The sequence below is a fragment of the Lathyrus oleraceus genome, chromosome 5 (genome assembly GCF_024323335.1).
Source record: "Lathyrus oleraceus cultivar Zhongwan6 chromosome 5, CAAS_Psat_ZW6_1.0, whole genome shotgun sequence".
Taxonomy (NCBI): Eukaryota; Viridiplantae; Streptophyta; class Magnoliopsida; order Fabales; family Fabaceae; genus Lathyrus; species Lathyrus oleraceus.
The window spans coordinates 192,996,966-193,013,139 of record NC_066583.1 but is presented as its reverse complement, the minus strand read 5'-3'; the positions used below and the strand labels follow the sequence as shown (position 1 = coordinate 193,013,139).

The window sequence follows — 16,174 nt, the reverse complement described above, 5'->3', positions numbered from 1 at the left end:
GCCTCAACTTTGGCTTTTTGTTTTAGTTGGTTTAGAAGGTATCTCGTGCATTGCATGATTTTTCAAAGTCATAAAAAACATTGAGATGTTATAAGTTGAAAATGAGGATATGCATGATTAGATTTGAAATTTAAAACATGAGATATTTAAATAATTGTCATTCATAGAAACAGGATACGAAACTAAGCCATTCTTCAATACACGTCCTTCAGTTTAATGGATTCATGTGGATTTGGGGGGTTGAGTGTCAAGGATTTCAACTTTGTAAATTAATTATTTATCAAAAAAAAAATGTGGATTCATGTGGATTTTATGCATCTTGCCAGCACTGCTATGTATATTGTGCTATAATTTATGCATCTTGGTATGATCTGTTCTGTTAAAAAATTATGCATCTTGGTATGATTTGTTCTGTTAAAAAATTACTAACTTTTATGCATCTTGCCAGCACTGCTATGTATACATTGTTATCGTTCAATGATTGGATTTTATGCATCTTGCCAGCACTGCTATGTATACTGTGCTATAATTTATGCATCTTGGTATGATTTGTTCTGTTAAAAAATTATGCATTTTGGTATGATCTGTTCTATTAAAAAATTACTAACTTTTATGCATCTTGCCAGCACTGCTATGTATACATTGTCATCGTTCAATGAATGGATTTTATGCATCTTGCCAGCACTGCTATGTATACTGTGCTATAATTTATGCATCTTGGTATGATCTGTTCTGTTAAAAAATTATGCATCTTGGTATGATCTATTCTGTTAAAAAATTACTAACTTTTATGCATCTTGCCAGCACTGCTATGTATACATTGTCATCGTTCAATGAATGCATTTTATAAACTTGCCAGCACTGATATGTATACTGTGCTATAATTTATGCATCTTGGTATGATTTGTTCTGTTAAAAAATTATGCATCTTGGTATGATCTGTTCTGTTAAAAAATTACTAACTTTTATGCATCTTGCCAGCACTGCTATGTATACATTGTCATCGTTCAATGAATGGATTTTATGCATCTTGCCAGCACTGCTATGTATACTGTGCTATAATTTATGCATCTTGGTGTGATCTGTTCTGTTAAAAAATTATGCATCTTGGTATGATCTGTTCTGTTAAAAAATTACTAAATTTTATGCATCTTGCCAGCACTGCTATGTATACATTGTCATCGTTCAATGAAAGGATTTTATAAATTTGCCAGCACTTTGCTGTAACTGCTATTGCTATAACTGCTATTTTCCAGCACTGTGCTATCACAGCTATTTGCCAGCACTGCTATTGTTGTCTCTGTTTTATGAATTGGAACCGTTATTTGTTGATTGGTAGTTCTTGATTGGCTCCTTCGTTATTTCAGTGACTGGTGAGCCTAATCAAAATCTACCAATTAATGAAGTAGGTTCAGCTATGCAGCCTATAAAGAAGAGGAAATCTAGTGCAAGTGGTTCTAGGCAAACATCTGCTTGCTGGGAACATTTTATTAGATTACCCGATGACCTAGTTGATGCACCCACTGCAGTCTGCAAACACTGCCATAAAAAATACTTGTGTGACCCTAGGACTCACGGCACCACTAGTTTGAACCACCATATTTTAAAATGTTCTAAGAAGCCCCTTGCCGTGTCAACTGACTCCACACAAACTATTCTAACATACCCAGGTGTAGATGGTAAATTGGTTCAAGTTAGCTCTAGATTTGACAAGAAAGCTTGTAGAAGTGATTTGTCAGTTTTTGTAGTTCTAGATGAGCAGCCATTTAGTGCAGTAGAGGGTGAAGGGTTTAAATTTTATTCCAAAGTAATGCAGCCCCAATTTACCATCCCATCTAGGTGTACGGTAGCTAGGGACTGTTTTCAGCTATACTTGGATGAAAAATAAAACTTAAAGGCCTTTTTCAAGTCTGATTGCAATAGGGTAGCACTTACTACTGATTGTTGGACTTCTATACAAAATCTCAACTACTTGACCCTTACGGCACACTTTGTGGATAACGAATGGAAGTATCAAAAAAGAATTATAAGCTTTACCGTAATTCCAAACCACAAAGGTGAAACTATAGGTAGGAAGATTGAAGAAGTGTTAAGGGATTGGGGAATTAGGAATGTGTCAACCATAACTGTTGATAATGCCACTTCAAATGATGTTGTTGTGACATATCTAAGGAAAAAAATAGCAAATATGAATGGGTTAATGGGGGATGGAGAGTGTTTTCAGATGAGGTGTTCAGCTCACATTTTGAACTTGGTGGTAAATGAGGGTTTGAAAGATAAACATTTATCTGTAACTAGTGTTAGAGATGCTGTTAGATTTGTTAAGTCCTCACCTCATAGGGCAGCCAAGTTTAAAGAATGCATTGAATTTGCTGGAATAACTTGCAAAAAATTAGTATGTCTTGATGTTTCAACTCGTTGGAACGCGACATATTTAATGCTAGAGGCTGCGGAGAAGTTTCAACTCGCTTTTGAAAAGCTTGAGGATGAAGAGTCGAGCTATAGGGAGTTCTTTGGAAAAGGTAATCCCCCTAGTAATGATGATTGGGACATTGCTAGGGCTTTTAGCGTTTTCCTAAAGTTATTCTATGAAGCAACTAAGACTTTTTCCACCTCTCAAAATGTGAGTTTGCATACTTGTTTTCACCAAGTGTCTGCCATTTATTGTGAGTTAAAGCAAGCTACTTTGAACTTAAATGATTTTTTTGCAAGTGTGGGTGGAGATATGATGGAAAAATATAATAGATATTGGGGAAGTCCTGATAAGATGAACAAGATGATATATTTTGGTATTATTCTTGATCCAAGATACAAGTTGAGTTACATTGAGTGGGCGTTTAAGGACATGTATGGAGTTGGATCAAAGTTTGGTAGTGACTTGGTAAAATCTATAAAAGAGAATTTACAAAAGTTGTATGATTGGTATAAGCAAGCTTATGACCAAGAACATAATTCCATACAGCCTCTTGGTAGTGGTGGAAATAATGTCTCCAATGATGAAACAAATGCATTTGCTGCCCGTTCATCACTTATGGCTAGAGCTGATGCTTTTGAGCAACATTTAGAGGAGCAAGACTCGATTGATCAACAAAATGAGCTTGAGGTGTATAATTCTAGTAAGTGTGTCAAAAGGGATCCTAACTTTGACATTCTTGTGTGGTGGAAACGTAATTCAATCGAATATCCTATTTTATCTACAATGGCTAAAGATATTTTAGCCACACCAGTGTCTACTGTTGCTTCTGAAAGTGTTTTTAGCACAAGAGGGAGAGTCATAGAAACCTATAGGAGTTCTCTAACTGCTGAAATGGCCGAGGCTTTAATTTGCACCCAGAATTGGTTAAGGCCTTCTTTTACCTATTTCAAAGATATGAATCTCATGGAAGATTTTGAGCTTTCAGAAGATATTCTAACAAGTAAATTTATTACTGAATTTCTAATAAATATGATGTAATGTTGTATAATTATGCCTTATTAAAAATTATTTATTTAATTATTTTAGAGTTTCAACAAATGTCTTTAGCAACAAAACGAGTATCAGGTGTCTCACCATCACAGTCTCAGCCACAACCTTCGGGTTGTGCTTGAAATGGATGTATGTATATCATTATTTACTTATTACTTTATTATTATTTTTGTTAACTAATGTTTATGTTGTCCAATTTTCCAGGTCAACTATGTTTTTTGATTTTTTGGAGTCATGCATGATCTATATATATATATATATATATATATATATATATATATATATATATATATATATATATATATATATATATATATATATATATATATATATATATATATCACTACTCAATGGCCGGATGAAAAATAGCTAGGCTACTACGTAACAGAATCCGTCGACTATGATTTTTGATTTTTTGGAGTCATGCATGACCTATATATATGAGCCTGTGAAAGTTACCAATGCCTATTGGTTGGTTGCCATTGGAGTCTGTGAAAGTTTCTACAGGTTTTATTTTGCTTTATATTTAAGTTTTTTCCCCGTCACTCCATCCGTTTGGGAAGTGAAAGAAGAAGGTGAAGGCTCTGGAGCTGTTAAAGAAGAGACTGCCCAAACTGTTGTCGTCATTGAGCATTGGTATTTCACTCTTTTTATCGTTTTATCATTTTCTTGCTTTCGTTTTAATGTGATTGATAGTGCATGGTTTTTTCCCATTAGTATATAATGTACACCCTGAACATGCTCCTTGTTTAATTGCCAATGGTTAACCACTTTCACATTAGTATATAATGTACACCCTGAACTGTAAAGGATTCAATTCATTTTATTATTGCGCTTGATGTCCTGTTTAACTTTCTGTCTGCTTTATGTGCTCAACTTTTAGTTTCATAAACTAAAATTTGGTATTACTTTAATTACTCTAATAATTATATTTGCAATTGATTTTAACAGGAAGCTCTACTAAATGCCTTGAATGATGAGACTCAGAGATTACAGGAACAAGTATATTTTGGACAAATAAAATCTCACACTGATGTATTGGACAAGCTCCTATCAGAAGCTGGTATTCAACGCTATAATCCTCGGGTATAATGTTTTAAAATTTTATATTTCTGGGAAACTTGTATAATGTGATGTGTGTTTAACCAGTTTCTGATTGATGTAGATTATTTCTGATAACAAACCAAGGTTCATATCTCTTGCGATGTTTACTTTTGGAGAGGCATCTATACTAAACGGGATTAACTATTTGCATTCTCCTGGAAGTAAGTTGTTTGATATGTTAAAATAAACAGGTCCATTCCTACACACTGGTCTTTTGTCTTATCATTTGGACTGTTTTTATCCAATGCAGCAATGGATGATTTGAAGCCCGTGACACATCTTTTTGCCGTTGACATCACTTTAGCGAGTGGGATTAAGTTACTTCGCCAAGGCTTCAATTATCTGGTTAATACTGCACTGTTATATTTTTCTGCACTGTTATATTTCCTGCACTGTTATATTTCCTGCACTGTTATGATTTTTTGGCACTGTTATATTTCCTGCACTATTATATTTTTCTGCACTGTTATATTTCCTACACTGTTATATTTCCTGCACTGTTATGAATCAACTTTTGGGGCTTGTTAGGGAAGCTGGGATTAGACCCTTGAATTATGTGGTTAATGATCCTGCTAAGTATTTTTCTATTTTGGAAGCTGTGGGGAGTGTTGATATGTCGCTTGGAATCAAAATGGGTGTTCAATATAGGTACTTTCATGGGATTTTTTCATTTGGGTTGTGTAAAAATTGTTTCTTTTTGTTTTTTTGTTTGTTTTAATTTATCTGTCGGTGTCGGTTTGGGACTATGACACAACTTTTAATGAATGGTTTAATCTATGCAGTCTTTGGGGTGGTTCTGTTATCAATCTTGGAATGCAGAAACACAAGGATAAGTACTATGATGGTATTGATAGCTTGGAATATGCTGGTTGTTTTGCTATGATTGAGCTTCACCATGGTACTTAACTTTCTTGTTTAATTTGAGTTTATCTCTTGGTATAAACACTTGTGAGAATGTTAGCTTATTTCATTTCTGCTTATTTTAATGAACTCTTTCAGATAAAACAGTTTATAGGGTTAGTCCATATGAAAAAAGTTGACTTTCTCTTATCTTAGTTTGTTATAGATATATAATTTATACATAAGCACTAGTATGATAATATAAGCGTTTGATTAAGGTGTTTTTATTAAATAGAGTCAGAGTTATTAACTCTTGTGAACTTTGTCTTATTCTGTTGAGCAATTTCAATAGGGTTGTGTTCTTAAAGGGTTATTGAGGTTTCTTATCAGGTTGATTGTTTGAGTGTTTACTTGATGTTAGAGTGTAGAATGAGGAATGATCATGATTATGCTGCTGTTAATCGATTTGGTTCATTGAGGAATGATCATGATTATGCTGCTGTTAATCGATTTGGTTCATTGAGGAATGATCATGACATTTTTCAGACATTTGAAGGAGACAACACCGTTCTTCTTCAACAGGTTATTGCCTAAATCCAAATTATATCAATTCTCAAATAGATATTTATAACCAGGCTGTCCATTGTGTGTATTTGCTTCTTGTATTCTTTTTATTTCGACTAAGGTAAGTAATAGGTTTGGATTTTTCCTTTACGAGTGAAGGTTGCAGGCGATCTTTTGAAACAATACCAGAAAAAGTTTAAAGGAGGGACTTTAGCAGTGACATGGAATTACTTGAGAGATTCCATGAGCTCTTATCTATCACGGCCAAATCCAGTTACTGCTAGGTGGGAAAGTGAAGACCATCTACGAAATCCAAAATTTCAATTGGATGCTTTCAGAGTGAGTTTTATTTTGATTCCTTGACTTCATTTAAAAATATTATGCGCTGACACACAGATAAATCAACTGCTTATTTTTTATTTTCAAATTTGAAGTACCGAAAATCTAGATTACTTCATAGTGTTGTTGTACGACTTCAAACGCATTCAAAATCTCTTGGAGACTTTGGTGCGTGGAATAGATGTTTAAATCATCTATTAACACTTGCAGAATCACATATTGAGTCAGAAATTCTTGCTAAATTCATTGAAGCTGTGCAGAGGTGCTTCGTAGTTCCTTTGTCTAACATACATCTACTTTTTTATTTTCACAATTCTAATATGGCTTAAATCTGCACCAGCTGTCCTGACCCAAGTGCTCAAGCTGCTCTGAAGCTTGCATGTGACCTTTATGCGCTGGATCGAATATGGAATGACATTGGAACCTACCACAATGTTGACTATGTTGCTCCCAAGTCCCAACAAAGTCAATGTTGAATAGGCTGCATTCTTAAAATTCTCAGCTGTGGTGTTTTATAAGATTTTGTGTACACTTGATTCTTTGAATGTGCTCTATAGATTGAAAGACTAGCCAGTGGTAATAACTACAGATATAAGTTTGTTTTTAACACAGAAGCACATCCTATACCAATCAATTTGAAGAAATGAGTTTTATTCATCAAATGCTTTCAATTTGATAAAAATAATTTTAGTTTCTGAACAAATACTCAAAATGAATCAACCTAATAACCCGAATAAACCGCTAAAACAAACCCGCAATCCGCACAAACCGAACCCGTCCAAATCGTGTTGATATTGGGCGGAAATGGGCCTTCATATATGAACCGTGGGTTGGACTGGGTGAGGGTTTTGGGCCCGAAACTGCCCGGCCTGGCCCGTTGTCCAGCCCTAGTCAAATGTATTATTGGCTCATTAAATATATTATCGGTCTAGAGTTAGATGTGTTACCTAGCTGTAAATGTATACTCGGCTCAGAAGAGATCACAATATATGGAAAAAAATGCTTTAATAAAAATATTATTTACTCTATTTAATTTATTCTGTTTACTTTATATATATATATATATATATATATATATATATATATATATATATATATATATATATATATATATATATATATATATATATATATATATATATATATTAAATCTTTTAATTTCCTTTAGTAAAGACATTTATTATCCTATCTACAATTAATAATTGAACCACAAAATATCAAGCAATTAATGTAGGATTGTTTTTCCAAAAATGACATTGATTATAAATAAATTATTTGATATTTGTCTATATTTGAAATAGACAAATACATGTATTCTTTTCACCTCAAATATCCGATCCATTGTATCTATTAATCCGATCCATTATATATATATATATATATATATATATATATATATATATATATATATATATATATATATATATATATATATATATTATATATATATATATATATATATATATATATATATATATTTTGAATTCTCATCATTTCGATTCAGCCCCACTGAGTGCTGTCAGCGACTATGAGATGAGTGCTGAATTTTCTATTATGTCTTATGCATTAACTTTTTTAAGAGACAAGCTTAGATAAATATATCGAGTCTCAATAACCTTCCAAACATCAAGGCTTTGTTAGGCTCTCAATATCAAAATAATTGTTATAGTTGTTAATTACATACCGATTAAAAAAATATTGGTATATTTAATTTTAAAGTGTCTTAATTTAATTTAATATATTTTCTAGTTGTTTAATTGAAAAATATTATAAATAAATTCTGTAACTTCATTTTTGTTATTTTATTTCATCTCTTTCATCAACTTAATTTTTTTTTTTAAATTAGGGTGATGTGAATATACAACAAGGCTCATATTAAAAGGAAAATGCTAGCGAGTGTTCCGGACACGGGTTAGGAGATTAAAAAGAAAAATTAAGTATTATTTAATAAATTAAAAAGATATTTTTTTTCTAAAAATATGTATTAATGCATTGAAAACTTAAATAATCAAATCTTTTTTTTAAAGAATATTGTGTGTATGTAATATAATGCACTGAACATACGATTTTTTTTTCTTTATCCATTACTCTTAACCGATACTCCTCAGACATTTGTTAACATGATCCATATTAAAACTGTATTAGAAATTAAAATGCGACAATTATTTTGGGACAAATAATTTTATAAGATACAACAATTATATTGAAACAACTATTTTGAAAATAGTTTAGAAGGAAAGGAATTGAGAATTTTGAAAAAATATTTTTTAAAATAATATGAAATTGTTTAAAAAGAAAGAAGATTTTGTATAGAATAATAATAGAGTTTATTATTAATGCAGTTTTAATTATTTGAATATTATAAAATATAAATAATATTTAAATAATTTATATAAATTCTTCCTCAAATAATTTTTTTTTAATTCTCTAAATTTTATAGATTTTCATTTTTGGATAAAAATAAATTCTCTAAAACCTTAATCGCATAAATCATTATATTCTTTTCATTAGATCTTTTTTTCAAAATCCTCCTCGTCCGTCTCCTCCAAACTCTCTAACAAAACTTAAATTAAATTAAGATTTTGAGCGAATCCCTCAAATAAAGTCCGACAATATATTAAGGTTTATATATATATATATATATATATATATATATATATATATATATATATATATATATATATATATATATATATATATATATATAAATTTGGCCACCAATGTAACTTGATCGCATCTTTATGTAATGACTAATATTATTACTGCAAAATAATAATTTGTTAACCAAATCTGAGATGTGTCAAAACACTATCCTTAAAAATTTGCACAAATCCTCCAGAATCTAACACGCTCTTCTTTGTTAATATTCTAATTACTATAGAGTTAAAGTATATTGAACTAGACATTAAAAAATAAACTAAATTTTATCACTAATAAATGTTAAAAAAAGAAATTAACTATTTGTTGTTACTTACAAAAATATGAGACAATTTATTAACACTGAGTAATTAAATACAGGCCAAATATTTGTATTCATAAACATAATTAAATATGAGACACATACTTACTACCATTAAATAAATAAGTTTGAAATAATTTAACAAATATTTATTGTGTTATTAGCACTAATTAATTCTACCTATCTGTCAAACTGCTCTTTCTCTTAAAAATATGATTCACTTTTTTTGTTACATTTTATTAATAGTATTTTAAATCAATTTATTATCTTATTTATATGTTTTTAAACATATTACTTAATTCATAATCATTATAAAACTTTGTTTTCAATTAAATGCAAAATTTTATTAAGGTTACAATAATTAATTGTTAATTTGTATTTAAGATAGTATTTAATTTTTAGATTAATTTTATTTTTAGTTTAATTTAATTACAGGGAAAAGTTTTCTATTTTTCAAATACCGGAAAAGTGTGTTATTTTTCAATCAATTGAATATATTTACATTATAATTGTTGTTATTGATTAAAAAAATATAATTAAAAAAGAATTATAAAGATATTGCAGTCTTAGATGCATCCTGTCAAATATATAGATACTATTTAAATTTGGAATCTATTTTTATCAACTTTCAAAGTATTTTAATTTTTATGTAAATTAATAATAAAACTAAATTATTCAATTAATTTTGATCAACTATATTAAACATTTACTCATTAATTAAAATAATATATAAATTATTGCTTTTAAAATAAAATTAATGCTTTTTTTGGAGTTAGTTTTAGTGTGTAAAAGGTCAAACATGTAGTATTAGCGAAATTATCAACTATATTAAATAGTTATTAAGTTTATGATTCAATAATATTATATGATATAATTAAAATATATGTTTAATCTTCTAAATACAACAAAAAAATCATGCAAATAATCAAATATGTACTACAAACAAATTAAAATATGGAAAATAATCTATGATTAATCCAAATATTTTTATAAACTTTATTACTTTGAGAGTTTTTTTAAATAATCAGTTTTTTTAAATTAGATCCCAAAATAATCAATATTTTAAAAAAAATACCAAAATAACTACTTTTCTCTACGGATACACTAGTTGAATTGGTGCGTCCTATTAACCTACAAAGGAGACGCCCTTAGCCTTGACGCATGCTTGCAAAGCCAATGCATGTAGACGCCACATGCATTGGCCCTATTGATATAATGTGGTTGCATTAGAAGATGGGAAGGAGGTGTCGTTGCCCTCCACCTCTGTGACAAGTATCTCTGATGTCAGTGGTTTGACCCGCAGTGGTCGTGTTTTTTCGGCGCCGCCGAAACCCTAGGGTGACACCAGAAGAACTGATGTCGTTGATAGTGTTGCCCGTCCTGTGGGGAATTCTTCTTCTCCTCTGAATCCGGCACTTGCTGTTGACAGACCTGCCGTGACTGCTAGAGCTCCTGTCCTTGTTGGCCAGAATGGCATATTGAGAGAGGACTATGATGAGATGTTGAGGCTCATCAAGAGGAGCGAATATAATGTTGTAGATCAACTGCTACAAACGCCTTCAAAGATATTTGTGTTGTCTTTGTTGATGAACTCCGAGCCACACCGTGAAACTTTACAGAAGGTGTTGGACGTGGCATACGTAGATCACGATGTCACCATAGAATAGTTTGATAACATTATTGCAAACATTATTGTTTGTAACAAGCTGAGCTTTTGCGATGCTGATCTTCTCGAGGAGGGAAAAGACCATAATTTGGCACTACATATTTCAATGAACTGCAAGGATGATGCCTTGTCTAACGTGCTGGTAGACACAGGATCATCGCTGAATGTGTTGCCAAAATCCACTCTGGCCAAACTTTCTTACCAGGGGCCTTCCATGAGGCAGAGTGGAGTGGTCGTCAAAGCTTTTGATGGATCTAGAAAGACTGTGATTGGCGAGGTTTAGCTCCCAATCAAGATAGGACCTAGTGATTTCCATATCACTTTCCAGGTCATGGATATCCACCCATCATATAGCTGTTTGCTAGGCAGACCATGGATTCACGAGGCAGGCGCCGTGACATCCACCCTACACAAAAAGTTAAAGTTCGTGAAGAACCAGAAGTTGGTGGTGGTAAGGGGAGAGAAGGCTCTCTTGGTAAGCCATTTGTCTTCCTTTTCTTATATTGATGCTGAGGATGAGGCTGGAACACCGTTCCAAGCCTTATCTATTATTGAACCTTCTAAGAAAGGAACTTCTTAATTTGCGTCCTATAATGATGCGAAGTTGGCCATTGAGCATGGCGCAACTACTGGTTTAGGGCAAATGATTAAGCTAGAAGACAATAAATCCTGGGCTGGCATAGGGTACTCTTCGGGCACTTTCAACAAGCACGGTTTGTTTCAGAGTGGTGGTTTCATCCACACGGTCGAAGACCAGAAGGCAGCTGCTATAGTGGAAGATGATGTAGAGGAAGATTCTGGCAATTTTTTCATCCCTGGAGGAGTTTGCAATAATTGAGTCGTTGTTGATGTTCCAACAGTTGTCCATAAGTCCACATAATGTTCATTTTGTTTAAAAATCCTTCTCCCATGCCAAAAGGAGAAGTGATGACATTGTTGGCACATTAATACAATGATATTCATTCAATAATTACATGTTAAATGTTTGTTTTTCCAAAAAAAAATTACTTTTTGCTTTTTGCATGAAATTGGTGATCACAAAAAAAACCTAAAAAAGGAGAATAAAATCAATCTTTTCATCTGCATAATAATTTGCCTTGTTTGAATTCTAAAATCTCTTTTATATCCAAAATCATTATGCAGGTTGGTCAAACCCATTGAACATAATGATCCAACACCATCTACCAACTTTGAGTTCCCTGTATTTGAGGCCGAAGAAGATGATGTTGAAGAGATTCCTGATGAGATTACCCGTCTGCTTGAGCACGAAGAGAAGATCATTCAGCCACATCTTGAGAATCTGGAAACAGTCAACTTGGGGTCTGAGGATTGTGTTCGCGAAGTGAAGATTGGGGCACTCCTGGAAGAATCTGTGAAGAAGGGGTTGATTGAGTTGCTACGAGAATATGTCGACGTCTTTGCCTGGTTATATAAAGACATGCCTGGTCTAGATACTGATATCGTGCAACATTTCCTGCCTTTGAAGTCTGAGTGTGTGCCGTGAAGAAAAAGCTCAGAAGAACTCATCCTAATATGGCAGTGAAGATTAAAGAAGAAGTTCAGAAGCAAATTGATGTAGGGTTTCTGGTGACTTCTACATATCCTCAATGGGTGGCCAATATTGTGCATGTGCCTAAGAAAGATGGAAAAGTCTGAATGTGTGTGGACTATAGAGACTTGAATAAAGCTAGTCCGAAAGATGGTTTTCCTCTACCACATATTGATATGTTGGTAGATAGTACAGCTAAATTCAATGTCTTCTCATTTATGGATGGATTTTCCGGATATAACCAAATTAAAATGGCACCCGAGGATATGGAGAAGACAACATTCATCACACCTTGGGGAACATTCTGTTATCGAGTGTGTAAGATCCTAATTTTGACCCTAAGATCCCTCGTGTCATCATATCATTGCACATCGCATTTGCCTCAAGGATCATAGCATCTTGGCTCCTTGTCCTAGGGTGGTACTTGTGTGAGTTGGTTTGAGACCACCAAGCATGCTTGAATTGTATATTATTGCTTTTCTTATTTTGTTTACTAACCAAAAGCACAAAAATATGTCACTAACATCTTTTGTTTTGAAGCTTGAGCAATCATGTGATCCAAGGCTCCTAGGAGACCCCTATGCTCATTGAAGTGGCCAGATAAAGATGAAAGCAAGCATGCAAATGGTTCATAAAGCTCTCAATCATCATATATGCCTCCCAAGTATCTCAATTTGTCAATTTGATCAAGATAAACCAAAGGGCTTGAGGATTGTTTCCCAAGGAAACCCTAATTCAACTGTGCATTGATTGTGCCTTGCTCATGAAGCAACCTCAACCCATGATCAAATAAAATCAAGGGAAGTTATTTCATTCATCATTTCATGCATATTTTAGCTTATTTGAGTGTCCTCAATCATCAATTCATCAAGATTTGAAGTTTGGACTTGAGAAGTTGATCAGTCAATTCATCTGACTATATTGAAATTCACTGAGACCTAACTTTTGATGTGTTTGTCAAATGAAGATGATCCCAAGATAAAATATGTTATTAAGAACCATATTAACAAATTTAATGTTCATCAAAAATTGATTTTAAGCTTGTAAGGTCATCATCCATTTCAAAACATTATAGGTCATTTTGACTGAAACCCTAATTTTGGGTCATCTTCCCAAGGACATAACTCACTCATTTTTCATGATTTTGAGGTGGGATCAAATGAATTGGAAACTTTAAGATGTCTACTTCAATTGTTATGTTGAATAAAGTTTCATAACCCTAAAATAAGTACATGTGATAATGCAAAACATTATAGGTCACTTTGGACCAAAGTCATTGAAATGTGAAAAAGTCCCTTTCAAGTGCCCATAACTTTCTCATCAAAAATCCAAATGATGCAAAATTTAAGTCCAAATTGATAGTATTGAAAAGATCTACAACTTTAATGTTGAATGTTTTGTCATTTGAGGCATTCATCATTGAAACAGAAGGGCTTGAAGTTGGTCCATTTTGGCAAATTTTCCATATACATGTTTTGTACATTGAACTTCATGGCCTGTTTTCAATATTTTCCCAACTCCAAATGGATTTTTGTTCAGCATAACATTTGTTCCTTATGCCAAGACCTTTCCAACCATTATCCACATGACCATGTTTCAATTTGAAAAAGTGCATTTTCGAAGAGATGAAGATTTATGTGCATTTATGGAAACCATGCCAAATATTTGTGCACAAGCCAATTCCATTAAATTTGCACGTCCAATTCATCTTGCTTACATCTGAACACTCAATTGCCATTGCAATTGGGCCTCCCATGCGCCTGTACAGGCCCATGCATGGAGGCCCTCATTTCATGCACACATGAATTTTGCCTTGCTTGCATCAGCTTTCACTACAAATACAAGTGCATAGCTTCATCAATAACCAACCTTAAGGCGCCTAAACTGTTGCAGAATTGAATCCTCACCCTTCACCTAAAGGAATTTTGCATTTCACTTTCATTTTTTCAGTTTCAATTTTCAACTTCCTTGGTTGATTATTGAACTCTAATTCCTTAGCCTAACTCTATTTCCATCTCAAGAGCAAACTGCAACAGAGAATTGGAAGAGATTGTGCTTCATAGAGCTTCACTTCAAAGGTTGTTGTTCAAACTTTTTCAATTTGAATCTCACTGGATCTTGCTCATTTCTTGTGTTTGTTGGCTCCTCTGAAGTCCTCTCATAAGAGGCAATTGAATTGTGTATTTAATTTCATGAATCCATCAAGTTCAGTTTGAACTCCATGATTTTCTATCTCTGATTTCTCCTTCTATGAGAGTCTAGAGAAGAAACCAATGGCACAGGGGTGATGTACATCACCCCAGCTTTCCAATGATACGAGGATCGCGTGTTTTCATCAAGTTTTCATAACCTGCAACTTCCATCGGAGCTAACATTCTCGCCGGAGAAGACGGTGGTGTACACCATCGTCCCCATTGCCAGATTTCATTTGGACCGTTTGATTGCATTTCCAGTTTGAATCGTGACCTTTAGATCTTATGACTTTTAATAATGCCCTGTGTTTCTCATTTGACTTGGGACCATCATGCGTGCGCGCCTCACAGCCCTCTGATCATCCACCTCATTTAATGAGATTGATCCAACGCGCCAGGCTTTTTGCATTTTCTGATTTAATTCATTTTATTTTCTTAATTTCATTTTATTTCAAAAATTCATATCTCTTTCATTTTAAATCCAAAAAATATGGGACCAATTGCATTATTTCCCTTTTTAATTCTAGTTTCTGAAAATGATTTTTAATATTTTTTATTTTGTCATTTGATATTTTTTGTGAATTTTCTCTTTTCTGGTTATTTTTAATTCATTTAAAATAGTTTCCAATATTCAAAAAAATGCAAAAATATTTTCTTAACAGCTTTGAATGATGATGAATCTATGAAAAATATTCTCATAAATTTCTTAATTGATTTGAGATTTATTTGAGATTTTAGTTCAGTTATGTTATTTTTTATTCATTTTTAATTGTTTAAATATAGTTTCTGGTTTCCAAAAATGCTGAAATTTTTTGTCAAACTTTGTTTGACCTTGTTGAACTTAGGATGATCCATTTGGACTTTTTTCAAGTTGATTTGAAATGGATTTGAAGTTTGACCTTTATTTGTTTATTTTAATTCAAGTATTATTTTAATTCTCAAAAATACCAAAAATATTTTATTTATTTCTTGACTTCTAAACTTCATCTTGCTTCTGTTTACCATTGATTGACTTTGGTTCTATTCATGTTGATCAATGTGTGTTGGATATTTCATTTGGATTCTGTCGCAACCTGAAAAATACAGTGCGCGAAAAAAACAACCGGCGAAAGAAAATGACAGAAGAGTCGCCACCGTGCGTTATTCATCCCAAAGGAGGGAAAGGAAACGCTCGAAGTAAACCTGAAAAAGGAAAGGACAAGACGGGGTCTCGCAACCAAATCTTGGGTTCGGGAGTCGGTTATGCGAAGGGAAGGTATTAGCACCCCTACGCATCCGTAGTACTCTACGGGATCCACTTTTGTAGTTCTTGTCTAAAGGGTGTGAGTTTATCTTGTGCTATTTACCACAAAAAAAAGGGTTAAATGAAAATGACTCGCGCGGATGTCGCATCCACTGCATACGTATCTCATCTGAATATGAGAATCAGAGTCTTCGTAGCTCGGCTGACCTATGGATTGGGGGGATGTGTGCTCGCTAAGACATCGCGTCTTAT

General features: G+C 32.9%; 2 protein-coding genes across 2 annotated transcripts; both read left to right on the top strand.

Moving 5' to 3' along the window:
* Positions 1-2,188: 2,188 nt before the first annotated feature.
* Positions 2,189-4,757, top strand: LOC127079639 (zinc finger BED domain-containing protein RICESLEEPER 2). Its single transcript, XM_051020020.1, has 4 exons — positions 2,189-3,450; positions 3,998-4,121; positions 4,418-4,552; positions 4,632-4,757. The coding sequence occupies exons 1-4, from the start codon at positions 2,189-2,191 to the stop codon at positions 4,755-4,757; spliced, it is 1,647 nt and encodes a 548-aa protein (XP_050875977.1).
* LOC127079637 (acyl-coenzyme A oxidase 2, peroxisomal-like) lies at positions 4,415-6,789 on the top strand. Its single transcript, XM_051020019.1, has 8 exons — positions 4,415-4,552; positions 4,632-4,731; positions 4,821-5,218; positions 5,353-5,468; positions 5,832-5,992; positions 6,134-6,313; positions 6,409-6,575; positions 6,654-6,789. Exons 3-8 carry the CDS (start codon positions 5,073-5,075, stop codon positions 6,787-6,789), a joined length of 906 nt encoding a protein of 301 aa, XP_050875976.1. The 5' UTR covers positions 4,415-4,552; positions 4,632-4,731; positions 4,821-5,072.
* The last annotated feature ends 9,385 nt before the right edge of the window (positions 6,790-16,174 follow it).

What these genes read in the sequence shown, in the direction of transcription:
- LOC127079637 (XM_051020019.1), top strand. Translation starts at nt 5,073, where the DNA reads ATGAATCAACTTTTGGGGCTTGTTAGGGAAGCTGGGATTAGACCCTTG. An exon ending in AAAATGGGTGTTCAATATAG is followed by an intron (nt 5,219 to 5,352) that starts GTACTTTCATGG and finishes TAATCTATGCAG; the next exon opens with TCTTTGGGGTGGTTCTGTTA. An exon ending in TTCAATTGGATGCTTTCAGA is followed by an intron (nt 6,314 to 6,408) that starts GTGAGTTTTATT and finishes TCAAATTTGAAG; the next exon opens with TACCGAAAATCTAGATTACT.
- LOC127079639 (XM_051020020.1), top strand. Translation starts at nt 2,189, where the DNA reads ATGAATGGGTTAATGGGGGATGGAGAGTGTTTTCAGATGAGGTGTTCA. An exon ending in GAATTTCTAATAAATATGAT is followed by an intron (nt 3,451 to 3,997) that starts GTAATGTTGTAT and finishes TTTATATTTAAG; the next exon opens with TTTTTTCCCCGTCACTCCAT. An exon ending in GGTATTTCACTCTTTTTATC is followed by an intron (nt 4,122 to 4,417) that starts GTTTTATCATTT and finishes TGATTTTAACAG; the next exon opens with GAAGCTCTACTAAATGCCTT.